At 38.2% G+C, this 15,451-nt stretch overlaps 1 protein-coding gene across 1 annotated transcript in view; it reads right to left on the minus strand.

The window, feature by feature from the left end:
- HHLA2 (HERV-H LTR-associating 2) overlaps positions 1 to 15,451 on the minus strand; it is a 25,952-nt gene that overhangs the window by 6,592 nt on the left and 3,909 nt on the right. Inside the window, exons 4-5 of the mRNA XM_007946584.1 lie at positions 11,603 to 11,920; positions 8,659 to 8,820 (exon numbers count right to left, since the gene is read on the minus strand). Coding sequence (XP_007944775.1) covers positions 8,659 to 8,820; positions 11,603 to 11,920 — 480 coding nt within the window. The remainder of the gene's footprint in view (positions 1 to 8,658; positions 8,821 to 11,602; positions 11,921 to 15,451) is intronic.

Below are 15,451 nucleotides of genomic sequence, written 5' to 3' on the forward strand. Positions count from 1 at the left end.
AAAAAAAAAAAAAAAACACCACTGTCTCTAATGTAAAAAACAATATATCTTTTACAAACACTCAACTTCTCCTTTCTCCTATCTCAATATAATTATGTACTTCTTGTTGTTGTTGTCAGGTGCTGCCAAGTCGTCTCCAAGTCATAGTGACCCTATGCATAGCAGAACCAAACACCACCCTGTCCCACTCCAGCTCTACGATCCTTGCTATACTTAAGCCCATCACTGCAGCCACTGTGTCAATACATTTCATTGAGGGCCTTCACTTTTTTTGCCGACCCTCCACCTTACCAAGCATAACTTCCTTCTCCAGGGAATGGATCCTTCTGATAAGGGTAAGAGAAAGTTTGGCCATTCTCACTTCCAAGGAGCATTCCAGCACCACTTCCTCCAGGACAGATTTGTTAGTTCTTTTAGCAGTCCACGGTACTTTCAGCATTCTTTGCCAGCACCCTAACTCAAAAGCATCAATTCTTCTTTGGTTTTCTGTATTCATTGTCCAGCTCTCACATGCATACGAGGTGATTGAAAATATCAAGGCTTGTGTCAGGCTCACCGTAGTCCTCAAGGAGACATCTTTGCTCCTCAACACTTGAAAGAGGTCCTTTGTAGCTGACTTGCCCAGTGCTATACGTCATCTGATGTCCTGACTGCTGCTTCCATTGGTGTCAATTATAGAACCAAGCAATGTGAAGTCTTTGACGACTTCAATCTTTTCTTCATTTATTGTGATGCTGCTTATAGGTCCAGTTATGAGGATTTTTGTTTTCTTTATATTGAGATGTAATCCACATTGCAGATTGTATTCTTCAATCTTCATCAGTAAGTGCCTCAAGTAATCCTCACTTTCAACAAGCAAAGTTGTGTCATCAGCATATCACAGCTTTTTAATGATTCTTCCTCCAATCTTGATGCCATGTTCTTCTTCATATAATCCAGCTTCTTGGATTATTTGCTCAACATATAGATTGAATAAGTGTGGTGAAAGGATACAATGCTGACTGACATGCTCCCTTCTTGATGTTAAACTATGCAGCTTCCCGTTATTCTGTTTGAACGACAGCTTCCTGGTCTATGTACAGGTTCCTCATGAGTACAGTTAAGTGTTCTGGAATTCCCATTCTTCTCAATGTTATCCACATTTTGTTATCATCCACACAATTGAATGCTTTTGCATAGTCAATAAAACACAAGTAAACATCTTTCTGGTATTCTTTGCTTTGAGCCAAGGTCCATCTGACATCAGCAATGACATTCCTTGTTCCATGTCCTCTTCTGAATCCAGCTTGCACCTCTGGAAGTTCTCTGTCAATATACTGCTGCAACCATTTTTGAATTATTTTCAGTAAGATCTTACTTGCTTGCAATATTAATGATATTGTTTGATAATTTCCACATTCTGTGGGATCACCTTTCCTTGGAATGGGTATAAATAGGGATGTTTTCCAGTCAGTTGGCCAAGTAGCTGTCTTCCAAATCTCTTGGTATAACCGAGTGAGTGCCTCCAGTGGAGGCATCTATTTGTTGAAACATCTCAATGAGTATTCTGTCAATTCCTGGAGTCTTGTTCTTCACCAATTCCTTTAGTGCAGCTTCAACTTCATTCTTCAGTACCATTGGTTCTTGAACAAATGCCACCTCCTGAAATGGATAAAGATGGACCAATTCTTTTTGGTACAGTGTATCTGTGTATTCCTTCCATCTTCTTTTGATGCTTCCTGTATTATTCAATATTTTGCCCATAGAATCTTTCAATACTGCAACTTGAGGCTTAAATTTTACTTCAGTTGTTTCAGCTTGAGAAATGCTGAGTGTGTTCTTCCCTTTTGGTTTTCAGGCCCCAGGTCTTTGCACATTTCATTATAGTAACTGGCTTTGTCTGCTAGAACTGCTCTTTGAAATCTGTTCTTCTTTTATCTTGTTATTTCTTCCATTTACAGTGGCTACTCTCCATTCAAGGACAAGTTTCAGAGTCTCTTCTGACACCCATTTTGGTCTTTCTTCTTTTCTAATCTTTAGAATGACTTCTTGCTTTCTTCATGGATGATGTTCTTGATGTCATCCCACAATTTTTCTGGTGTTTAGTCATTGGTGTTCAATGCATCAAATCTATTCTTTAGATGGTCTCTAATTCAGGAGGAATACATTTGTGATGGTTATGTTTGTGTGTCAACTTGGCTGGGCCTACTTGAGTGGCTGGGCAGCCAGTGATAGTTATTCCCCTTGAGGAGACTGGTAATCAACTCCATGGTGGGATCTACCACAAGCAGCTGAGTAGTGGGTATGTGGTCTGTTTTCCATATATAAGAAGCAGCTTTGGGAATGGTCTCTAGCTTATGGCACACTTGGACCCTGCATGTAGCTGTGTCATTCTTCAGCAGCCTACCATGCTCTGCTGACCTTGGGACTTACAATGGACTTAAATTAATGGCCTGCCATGTGGTTTGGTAACATTTGGACTGTGCCTTTTTACTTGTCAACCTTGGGTTTGTCAGCCTCAGCAGCCAGCAGCTGTCTGAGTGAAGAAATGCCTCCAGCTCCAGTGGGCCAGAAGCAGGAGGCAGAGCTGGACTCCAAGATTGAGGAGCTTTCACCCAGCCCCTAGAGCCTGGCACTTTGAACTTGGACTTAAAGTCTCCAAACTGTGAGAGAATAAACTACTCTTTGTTAAGGTCATCCCATTTGTGGCATATTCTTGTCAGAGTGGCACTAGGTAACTAGAACAATATTCAAGGTCATATTTTAGCTCTCGTGGTCTTGTTTTAATTGTCTTCAATGTCAAGTTGAATTTGCATATGAGAAGTTGATGGTCTGTCCCACAATCAGCTCCTGGCTATTTTGGCTGAAGGTATTGATCTTCTCTATCTCCTCTTGCCACAGATATAGTCAATCTGATTCCTGTGTACTCCATCTGATGAGTCCACGTGTATAGCCACCATTTGTGTTGTTGAAAAAAGGTATTTGCAATGAATAAATTGGTCTTGCAAAATTCTATCATGCAATCTCCAGTGTTATTTCTGTCACCAAGCCCAAATTTTCCAACTACTGGTGATTCTTCTTTGCTTCCAACTTTTGCATTATAGTCACAAGTGATAACTAACACATCTTGATTGCACATTATGTTAATTTCAGACTGCAGAAGTTGGTAAAAATCTTCAATTTCCTCATCTTTGGCTTTGGTGATTGGTGTATAAATTTGAATAATAGTAGTGATAACTGGTTTTCCTTGTAGGCATATGGATATTATTCTATACTGACAGCATTGTACTTCAGGACAGATCTTGAAGCATCCTTTGTGATGACAAATGCCACGCAATTCCTCTTCAATTTGTCATTCCTGGCATAGTAGATCATATCGTTCTCTGATTCAAAATGGCCGAAACTATGTTATTAGAATCACATTAATTACTCCTTCTTTCTTGTCTTTCTTAGGAACTTTGGTGTCACAGTGGGTAAAGCATTTGGCTGCTAACCAAATGTTGGCAGTTCAAACCTACCAGCTGCTCACAGGAGAAAGATGAAGTAGTCTGCTTCAATAAATATTTCCAGCTTCGGAAACCCTATGAGCCAGTTCGGCTCTGTCCTAAAGGGTCTCTATGAGTCTGAATTGACTTCATAGTAGCGTTTTTTTTTTTTTTTTTTCCAGTCATGTCTTTCTCCCAACAGCATTCAAATGCATTCAATGTAGAAATATGTCATCAGAAGCAAATAACAAGAAATTCTTACGGTTGGTTCAGGTGCTCCAAAGGGGGATCAAAACAGTTCAACCAGATCAGCAATTCCTGGCTCTCTAAGAATGTTGACCTGGTGCCTACCAGCTGCTAACAGTGGAAAAGCAATGGCCAAGGAGGCACTGAGAGTAGTGGTTAAGGAATAAGCAGTGCTACACTATTTCTCAAGGAAGGTTTTCCTCCTGGGCCTTACTAAAATTTGATCACTTTGTACATATCCTAAGCCAAGGACCTTTTAAAACAAAGTAATAGAAAAGAGAATTTTAAAACAATACACATATTTTATATATATATATATATATATATATATATTAGCATATATAACCTTCAACCAGTGACCTGGAGGTAGGTAAGATTTTGTGGCATTTACTATAACACCTTTTCCTGTATTTTCAGCCCACTTAACTACAGAACATAGAATATCTTTTTTTTTTTTTTTTTAAATCTGGACAATACCATAACATAATTTTTGCCAATATTCTCTGGTCGTCCAGAACTAGTTTTTGTCTGGTTCTTTGCCATGGAGAGCTCACCTGGAGAGATTCCATCAGCAGCCTGGCTGTTCTATTTGAGTGCTAGATGGGTTGGAGATCAAAAGGAGGGACAAGTGATAACAGGTAGTTATTCCCCCAGATCCTGCCCTATAAGATCACCCTGGCTGTCAGCGTCACTCAATTAAAGGCCATCAGTCTTAACAAGGCAGCTAATCATAACTTTGTCCTTTCAGGTTTGGAGAACTGCTCCTTTTTGTCCCTTCAGGTCTAGTTTTGGTAATGAATCAGGCATTGCTAGCTCTTAGAAAATTCACTAACTTTTGTGGTTCCCTTTGTGTAGTTTTGAGTGTGCCATATGTTCTCTGTTGGGACCTGACTTATACATTCTTTCAATACAGAAACTAAGCAAGCATTCTTGAGCAAAATGCAATGACTTCTCTCTTATAATTTGAAACTAATCAAATCACAAGAATGACTATGACCTACCATCCATCTCTTTCTACTTCTAGTCAAAGAAGGGACAGGATAACCAGTAAGGGGACTAGCCTGCCTACTAGTACAAGCAATCGTAGGGCTAGAATTGATGCAACTTTCATTATCATCTTTAAAGTCTTCTCTTTAATGATAGTTTCTAATAATACCAAATCCCCTCGTATCAGTGGTGACAAAAGGCAAATTTCAATGAGAGGAACATAAGAAAGGAAGATGGGAGCTATCTTAGCTTCCTAGGACACTCAGAACAAAGCCAAGTAGAGTAAAGGAGACTGTGGAATAGGGAAGAGGAAAGGAATAAGGAACAGTGTCCCAGGACTAAACCTGTCTCTGCCACTAGTTAACCAGGTAATCTTAGGTAGTATACAGAAGTCTGTTATACGTGCCTACTTAGCATTTGAATTAACTTCCTGTAAAACATAGAGATTAACTAGAGTTAAGTTTTGCCAAACAGCTTCTAGTTCCAATTCTATTGATAAAAGGAATGTATGTTAAGAAATCCTATGATCATAGCATCTTAATGTATCATTTCAAATAACTATAAGTAATAATTCATTGTAGAAAATTTAGAATTTTTTTTTTTTAACTAACAAGAATTAAAATAAAATGGCTCATAGGAACAACACATCTTCAAGCAGCACCAATAGTAGACTAAGTGCAGAGCAAGAGACAATAGAATATAAGGATGGAAGTAGTGAGAAGGAGGCCTGGGAACTTAAGAAAGTATTTGGGTAAGGAGGAAATCCATAAACCAATTATCCAAGAAGTGACCATTTAAAAAAATTTTAGCTTCTTTCATTTCAGCTACTTTTTAATACAGAAGGATTGAGATCATTCGTGTACTGCTTAGATGTTAAAATCAAAATTTTCTTTTCTCCTTTTTAGTGAAAAAAAAAATCACATGCAATTTTCAATTAATTTAATCAGGAAAACTGGGAAAGATGGCAGCGTGCTGCAGTAAATGAGCTTGCATATAGGCTTGGTGTGCCTCTGATTATTTTCTCAGAATAAGTTCCTACAGTAAGTAGAACAGTTAGTTGGAAATATAGAAGCATTTTAAAAGATTTTTGATAAGTTTTGTGAATCACTCTCCAGAATATTTCCAGTCCTTCTCATGCCCAGCAACGGTTTCACTGTGTATTTCCATATCACCTTTATATTATTTTTTAATGCATTTTATTGAAATATAATTTATGTGCAGTGAAATATACAAAACTAAAGTGACATGGGTCGATGTTTTTTTTTTTTTTTTTGCAGTGTTCCCTCCCCTCTCCTCCCACTCCTGGCAACCAACAAAGAAATTTCCCTCCATATATAAACCTTTCCTTGACCCTTCACAGCAACAAACTAATACTATATTTGTCCTGTGATTGACATATTTCACTCAGCATAATGTCCTCCAAGTTCACCCATATTATGTGGTGTTTTGCAGACTCTACATTATTCTTTAGTGCTACATTGCATTCCATTGTGTGTATGTACCATAGTTTGGTCATCCATTCTTCTGTCAATGGGCATGTAGGTTGTTTCCATCTTTTTACTATTGTAAATAGTGCTGCAATGAACATAGGTGTGCACATAATCTGCTCCTATCCTGGCTCTCACCTCCTAGGACATATACCTCATAATGGGATGCTGGGTCAAGTGGTATCTCCAATTCCAGCTTTCTAAGGAATCACTATAGTGCTTTCTACAATGGTTGTATCCCTTCACAGTCCCACCAGCAGTGTATCAGAGTCCCAATCTCTCCACATCCCTGCCAGCATTTGTTATTTTCTGTCTCATTGAACCTTGCCATCAGTGCTGGGGTGAGATAGTATCTCATTGTTGTTTTGATTTGCATCTCTCTGATGGCCAATGATGATGAGCATCACTTCATGTATTAGTTGGCCACCCAAATATCCTCCTTCATGAAGTGTCTATTCATGTCTTCTGCCCATTTTTCAATTGGGTTGTTAATTCTTTTGCTGTTGAGGTGTTGGAGCTTTCTACAAATCTTAGAGATAACTCCCTTGCCAGGTATGTAATTATCAGCAAATATGAATTTGTTGCTGTCATTTTTGTTATGTGCTTTTTCATGGTGTCGATTTCTTTGTTCCATATAATTCTCTATGCTGAGCTCATTTTGTTTATGAATCATGTTATCACTTCCTTTGTTGCTATTGTTTTAGTACTTCCTAAATATTTGTGCTGGTCCTCTTTTTTATTTTGATGTGAAGGTTCACCATTTTCCTTTGAGGTTATCCTGTGATTCATAGTTTTCTTCCCAAGCTTAGAACAGTCCATTCTATCTTGTAGTTGTCTTGACTTCCCTACTACTAGAAGTTGTATAAATACAGGGTTTTTTTCCCTCTCTTTTTGGTTTGTAGTTGTCCTCATTTGTCAATTGATGTCTCTGGTTCCCTGTTTACAATCTTGTAGGCTTATTTACTTTGGATACTCCCATACCTGGGTTGGTTTCTGGGTTATGTCATCATGTGTGTTAATGGTCAGTTGTTGTTTGCTGTTGTTGCTTCTCTGTCCAAAGGGTTCCCTTTAATGTCCCTTTTAAGGTTGGTCTGGTTTTAACAAATTCCCTTAATTTCTGCTTATCTGGAAATGTCCTAATTTCACCATCATATTTGAGGGACAGTTTTGCTGGGTACATAATTCTTGGTTGGAAATTTTTCTCTTTCAGGGTTTTATATATACCATCCCATTGTCATTTCACCTTCATGGTTTCTGCTGAGAAATATGAGCTTAGTTTTATTGGTTGCCTCTTGTGGATAACTTTTCATTTTTCCTGTGCTACTTTCATATTCTTTCTTTGTCTTTGGTTTTGGTGAGTTTGATGATGATTTGTCTTGGTGATTTTCTTTTGGGGTCTATCCTGTTTGGGGTTTGTTGTACTTCCTGAATAGATATATTCTCATCTTTCATCATACCAGGAAAATTCTCTTCCAACAAATCTTCCACAATTTTCTCTGTGGTCTTATTTGGCTCTACCTGTTCTGGAATTCTGATTACATGTACATAATTCCTTTTGATGTTTTCTCACATGAACCCTAGGCTATCTTCAGTTTGTTTTAATCTTTTTTTTCTGATTGATCCTTTTCCAAAGAAGTATTCACATATTTGTCTTCAATCTCACTAATTCTGTCTTCCATTCATTTAATTCTACTCCTTTGCCCATTTAATGTCTTATCTATTCTGAAAATTCAGTATTAATCTTCTGGATTTCTGTGTGTAGATTTTGTATTATTTCTAATTTTTCATCTATTTTGTCATTTTGTTCTTGTATTGTCTTTCAAAACTGTTGTAGGGTTTTCTCTGTGTTTTCCTCAATTTTGTCGGTGATTTCCTTGATCTGCTTCTAATTCGTTGAAGATACCTAAATATAATTCTTTTGAATTCTTTATGAGGGAGTTCCAATTCTGCATCTTCCTCAGGGATGTGTTTTGGTTTCTGTATCTTGGTCCCTTGTTTCTCCTACTTTATCTTGCTTCTTTGTGTGGACTGTGATCCTCTGTCATCTCCAAGGCATTGTGACATTTTTGAGTTTATATTTAATTGGTGATTATATGTTGAAGTGATTTACCCACTATTTTTTTGTTTGTTTGTTTGTTTGTTTGTTTGTTTGTTACCTACATAAGCAGGTTACTGTGCTGTGCTCCTCTATTCACTAGTTGGCAGCACTAATACACTCACCACCTATTTTCTTTCCTGTTGTCAGCCTCCTATATGTCCCTGGCATCCTTGGCAAACAGAGTCTATTCTTAGGTCCTGTTTTTGTTCAGGTTTTTCCTCTAGCTGGTGCCTAATCCACTTCTATATACTTCCTTTCAAAGCTCAGGGCTCCAGGATTATCTTCTGTATGTCTGTCAATTGGTTTCTCTTTTCTTTGTTCACCTTTAATATTCTTGCACTCAGCGACAGAATGCAAATTCTCCATGAGACATTACCTGAGGTCTTGTAGCATCTTCTCATCAAGGGTAGGTGATGTCGTGGCATCTTCAAAGCCATGAAAGCCATGAAAGCCACTGTAAAAACCATAACAACCGCCAGAAGCAAAATCAGAACATGGATAACTCGGGAATCTATTCTTTGAATTCCTTGACTTGATACTAAATAAAACAAACAAACAAAAATATCTGTGAGCTGGAAAAAATAATTACTAAAAAAGAAAAGCATAAGTGTGGGTGAGTGTGTGGAGTATGTGTATTATTTTTAAAACTAATTATTTTTGCATTCCAAATGGGGGACAGAATTTATTAGTGAAAACACTTTGCATAATGAAAAGGGCCCTTAAAGGTAAGGTCAAGAGCACAGTTTAGATGGGAGAGTTTGATAAGAACATAAATAGTTGCCAGTCTCAATGTCTCTACTATGGGAAACTTGCAGGCAACATAATGTTAACCAATTTGGGATTCATGGAAAAGAGGCAGGAGAAAAAAGAGTCTGAAAACTTGAGGCAATGCATTTTTAACTTTCTGTATTTTGTATTGTAATAAGGAAATTTACCAAGGAATAATTACTACTACAAATTATTTCAGCCCAGCATTCTCTATGGAGGGCAAAAGGAGGCACAGCTTACACCTAGCTTGGAAAAAACAGTGTCCTGGAGGAACCACTAAGTGATTAGAGGTGATGGAAGGAGCTGAGGTAATGGGTGACCACCAGGATGGTAGATAGTTGGAGGAGCATGAACTTTCTACAGCATGTGAGTTGGGGATAGAATGATCATAATTGTAAAGTAAAGGAGAACCCCAAAAGCAGAAACTTGGAGAGATCTCATGTTAACAAGAGTCAAAATCCTATTGGTCTTGTGATCTCTATGCCATGGAATAGTTGGAAGCAAGCTTTAGAGTACAAAGGTCCATTCAGGGAGGGAAATGTGTTGGGGTTAGAGTTATCTCTATTTGTATAAAGGTGTCAATTTTTATTAACATACTCATAATAAAGTAAGTACTGCTTTACAAGTAATAAAACATTAATTTGTATATATTTGTGTTATTCTTAAATTGGATGTGCATGCAAAGAAGAGATTAAGTAACAATACTAAGGTGACTTTCTTAAGAGATTTCACATGCTTTTTTTTTCCTCCTGAAAAAATCTTTGCAAAGTATAGCTCCTACACATGGTATCTGTGACCTTTACTTCTCCTATTTGTAAGAGGATCTGCCCAAGGTCACAAATCAATTCAGCAGCAAAATTAGAGGTGATGGAAGGAGCAAATCAGCATGATCTTTATTGAACAGATCTAGATCCTAGAACTCTAAAGCATCCACATCTGGATCTCCTCTTCAAAGATTGTAGGCTATCTTGGGCAAGGCAGCAAGTAGAAACGTGTAATTCAGAGCAGAAAATCACAAGTGTCCTGAAAGGATGAAGTCTAAGGTAGCAGGACATTTGCCTGGTGCTGTACTTTGCTGGGGTGGCTACAGGCCTGCTACAGGCCTCTTCCTGATGGTGGGTATGAGCAGACCCTTCTCAACAGGCCAGGGCTTACTTGTGAATGAGAGATGTTAAATGGCTACTTTTCTTTGTCAGAGATGGAATGGTCCTGATACTTGTGCTTTATGTGAATTGAAAATTATATCTCTGGTTAGAAGATGGACCATATAGGGTATTTAGACCATTTCTTCCTGGTTATTTTTCCACACTACAAAATGAATGCAAAATGAGGCAATGTTGGTAACAATGGAAAACTGGCTCAACTGTATGTTACATGGATATGACACTTTTATTTAGGAAAAAAGATAGAAGTGTCAAATGCATCTCCAATTTTTAGTTCTTTACTCTCAAAGTGGCAGCTCTGCAAAGACAGTGTTACTGATGGGTATCTTGAAGTTTCTATCTATTTCAGGACCACATGATCTAAGGATAACTCTGTGCTTTTAACTCCAAATCACAGTATAAAGGATCAACAAACCTCCAAATTTGTTATTCTTCCTAATTTTTTACAACTAGACTTATAGGAATGTTTCTAAAACATTATATGCTCCACTGACTTGAATATCTTTACTTTTGGGGTAGCTACCATGGTCTCCCATGATGTGAACTTGGTAGCTTCAAATTAGGAGTCCAATCAGCCACCTAACTTTCTAGATAGTTGACTTTATGAGTACACATGTCATAAATCTATAGTTAGTGGACTAGAAATATTTTAAGTAATGAATTTTGGCAATTGATTACCAGTAGAGACTCTATTAAAATAGAGCTGAATCAGGCATATACTCAGGGCTTTAAATATTCTATGGTGACTATTTCCTCTAGATTCATAGTCAGTGTCATGTTTTCCCAGCATTTTTAACTTACTACAGAGCCTAAAAGAGTCCCTGGGTGGAGCAAGTGGTTAAGCACTCAAATACTAGCCAAAAGACTTGGGGCTTGATACCCAGCCAGAGGTGTCTTAGAAGATAGGGTTGGTGAGCTGCTTCTGAAAAGTCACAGCCTGAAAAACCTTATGAAGCAGTTCTATTCTGCACACATGGGGTCACCATGAGTCATAATCAACTCAGTGGCAAATAACAATAACTGTGCCTACAGCCTCAACTCCCAAACCCCAGTACCTAAGACATGTATTGGGCATAGTGGTGACCAAATATTGAAGATGTTTACCCCACAAAGGCATCAAACCTTATAGATTTTCCCCTTTATGTCTGAAGCCCTGAAATCCTGAGAGGGAAGTTCTCTGGGAGTAATTTCTTTTTCAATACTGTGCTTTTATGTGGTTGAAGGAGGGAGTTATTTCTACCATCTTGTCCAGAAGTGTCCCTGTAAATCACATTTTGATTCACACTAATCTAAGGTATTTTTTAAATGCCAACCTAATGCCCATGTTTGATATTTACAAAGGTCTGCTACTGCTAAAGCCAAAATTCATGTTCTAAACCTACAACTTACCTACATCCAGTGTGTGTACCATGAATAAAGTATATTTTCTTGAACTAATATTGCATACATATTCTCCACTGTCTGAAGGATCAAGATTTGTCAAAGTTGAAGAGAAGTCACTCTGGTTTACCAGCTCTTTTTTCCATGAGAATCGGGATTCACTGATAATTGTGTTTTGTGAGGAGCTGAAAAAGTAAGCCAAAACCGAGGAAGTTCCACTTTTCCTTCTGGACCAAGTGACTGAGAAGTCTTGATTTGGTAGAATAAAATTGTTGTCTAGTTGACATGAGAGTGAAATGTCTTCACTTTTCTCTTTACGAAGGTGATCTAATAACAGGATAGAAAAGAAAACATTGATAAAAATTAAATTTTCAAACAAATTTTGTAAGTTAAACTTAGGAAACAGAATGAAGATTATAATATTGATTTCTTTGGAAATATCTTTTTGAAAAGAAGTTAGATACTTATACTGTGGACTTTGTTAAAAGAAAAGCCTTGTTGTTGTCAGTTGTCATTGAGTTGATTCCAACTCATGGCAACCCCATGTATGCAGAATAGAACTGCTCTATAGGGTTTAAGGAGCTCTGGTAGCATAGTGCCTAAGGCACTTGACTGCTAACCAGAAGGCTGGTGGTTCAAACCCACCAGCCACTCCTCGGAAGGAAGGTTGGGCATTCCTACTTCTGTAGTGATACTGCCTCGGAAACCCAAGGAGGGGTCGCTATGAGTCGGGGCCGACTCGATGGCAAATAACAACAACAAAATAGGGTTTTTAAGGCTGCAACCTTTCAGAAGCAGATTGCCGGGCCTGTCTTCCAAGGTGCCTCTGGGTAGCTGAGCACTTGACCATTTGCACAAGCCAAGGAACCTAAAACAGAAAAACCTTATAACCACTATTTTCCATTTTGCCACCATATACTTCAAGTGTCCTAAAGCCTGGGACTGTTAGAGGGTGCACCTGGGCTTTAACTCTCACACCCTGACATTGTTGTTGTTGTTGTTATGTGCCATCGAGTCGGCCCCGACTCATAGCGACCCCTCCTTGGGTTTCCGAGGCAGTATCACTACGGAAGTAGGATTGCCCAACCTTCCTGACATTAGTACTCAACAAAATTTCTGCCAGCTATTATCCTTTGTAACTTAATCTGTTAGCTGTCAAGTTGGCTCAGACTCATGGTGATCTTTTCTATAACAGAAGGATAGTCTTGGACTATCTTCATGATCATGGTATGTTTGACTCCATCATTGTATTATGTTGTATTTGAATGTCTTCCAACCTAGGGGGCTCATCTTCCAGAATATTGGATAATATTCTCTTGTGATCAATAGGATTTTCACTGACTAATTTTTGAAAGTAGATCACCAGGCCTTTCTTCCTAGCCTGTCGTAGTCTGGAAGTTCTGCTGACCCTTATCCACCATGGGTGACCCTGCTGGTATTTGGAATACTAGTAAGTAGCACAGTTTCCAGCATCATGAAACACACAGCCAGCATGGTACAACCAACTGACAGACATGTAGTAGTTCTAACTGAATAGTGTTCTTTTATTGACCGCTCAAATGCTTATGTTCCCCAGGACTCTCCTCTTGTTACTCTATCGACTCCATAGTGATCTCTGTAACTTTTATGGTCAGAACCACTTTCTAATCTCTTTATCTAGAGAGTCTCTTTTCTGCACATAAGAAGTACAATTCCAACCATCTGGCAATAAACCTCCTCCATAACAGTGGATTGAACGCATGTAGAGCAGACACTCCAGTGGGTGATCTTGGTTTGCCCCTCCAGATCCAGCTTCACCCTGTCCTTCCTGTTCTTTACTTTTATAGGCTGGTCTCCATGGATGGCCAATGGATTAGTATCCATGGTTGTTGATTCACCTTACCCTCTAGTCAACCTGCTGGAGAGTAATGCCATAGCAAACAAATCTAGTATTTCTATGAGTTTCTGAAATCTTTCTTTGGTTTCACACTATTGTTAGGACCTAGTTCAAACTCTTTATCAAAGTGTGGAAAGCCTTTGATCTGGTTTTTGTCTCCTTCTCCATGTTCATCTCTTGACATTCAGGCTTCACTCTCAGCCACCTAACACTTCCATAGAACCAGGCACCTTTACTGTTCTTTGCTTTTGTACATACTGTATCTGTTGTCTGGAATGCTTGTCTTCTGGAATCCCCTAATCTTTTAAAACTCTGCCTTTATGTAACTTTCTTAAACATATCTTATCTAACAATCCACACATATCCAACCAAAGTGAACAGAATTAATCACTCCCTCTTTATGCTACCTTTTTGGTTTAGTTTTAGTTCTAAATGTTTATGCTAAACGTCATGCATTCAGAGCTGAGTAAGAGTCCAAGTTCCTAGGAGTTCACAGTCTGGGGGAGATAAAGCTTGGCACATAAGAGATCCTTAACAAGATAAAGCAATATTGAACCTACAGAACTATTGGTACATCAGGATACTCAATTTAAATAAACATGAGAAATTATTATTTTCCAAAGAAAATATTTATAATTTAACTTTAACATCTTCAACATTTTTTTTATTGCCTAGCTGCTGAGAAATGGCCAGTGAACTTCAGGTGCCCATGCCTTTAACTCTGGAGTCATGTAAAGTTGGTGCATCACTCTCAATTTCCATATTTTCTTGGTGAGCGTTTTAAGAACATGGAACCCTGAGGAAGAAGAGAAGGCCAAAAAATATAGCTAACCTCCACTTTCCTCACATAAGGGACACTTAAAGGAAAATGGTGTTTTGTTTCTAATGAAACATAGAACAATAATTTTCCTTGGAATTGGGTAAGGAATTGTCCATTTTTTTCCCTTTAATCTTTTCTTTAACAGTAGGTTATAGATACATATAGACATTGATCAGAGTTAGGCTTTATACAAATAAACTAGAAGAAAGAGCCCTAAAACTTGATAATGTTATGATAGAGGTGCTGCATAAAGAGTGATGGGCTGATATTAAATAAACAGAAGCAAAAATACTAATTATAATTGTCTTTTGTTATTGTTATCTGCTGTTAAGTCAACCCTCAACTCAAGATGCTCCCATGTGCAACAGAACAAAATGCTGCCCTGTCCTGCACCATCCCCACAAACAGTTGGGGGGATTGACCATTGTGATCCATAGAATATCCATTGGCTTATTTTTGGAAGTACATTGGCAGGCTTTTCTTCCTAGTCCATCTAAGTCTGGAAACTCTATTGAAGCCTATTCAACTTTATAGGAACACAGAGAAACCTCCACTGACAGATGCGTGGTGGCTGTGCATGAGGTGCACTGGCTGGGAATCTAACCCACGGCTTTCACATGGAAGGCAAGAATTCTACCACTGAACCGCCATGTTCCTGGGTGCTTCAGAGAGCTAATACATTCAGCTGCTAATACAAAGATCAGAGGTTTGAGTTTACCCACAGATGCCTGAGAAGAAAGACTTGGTGATTTTTTTTTTTTTTTTTTGGTAATCATCTATTGACAGCCTGGTGGAGTACAATTCTAATCTGCTATGCGTTAAGTAGCCACGAGTTGTAGTTGATTCTATGGCAACTGATTTACTCATTATAACAGTGATTGGCTTATTCTTTTTGTTTTGGTATAAGATTGGGAAGACTAGGATATTATGATCTACTAAAAGACAAGCAATCCTCCCTTCCTCTCTGATCTTTCTAACGTTCAATGCAGGTAGGAAGTTCTATTGCAAGGATGAGACTCATGCAGAAATGTATATGCAGTAATGTTTATTGATAGTTTTGCTACTTTCCATTTCAAAAATATTTTTATTCAATTCTTAAACCCCTAGCAAACTAAGAGTTACTCCCATTTTATTAATGAGAAACTTAACCCCAGAAATATAT

The sequence above is a fragment of the Orycteropus afer genome, unplaced genomic scaffold, assembly GCF_000298275.1.
Source record: "Orycteropus afer afer isolate SDZICR_OR568_19922 unplaced genomic scaffold, OryAfe1.0 scaffold00166, whole genome shotgun sequence".
NCBI lineage: Eukaryota > Metazoa > Chordata > Mammalia > Tubulidentata > Orycteropodidae > Orycteropus > Orycteropus afer.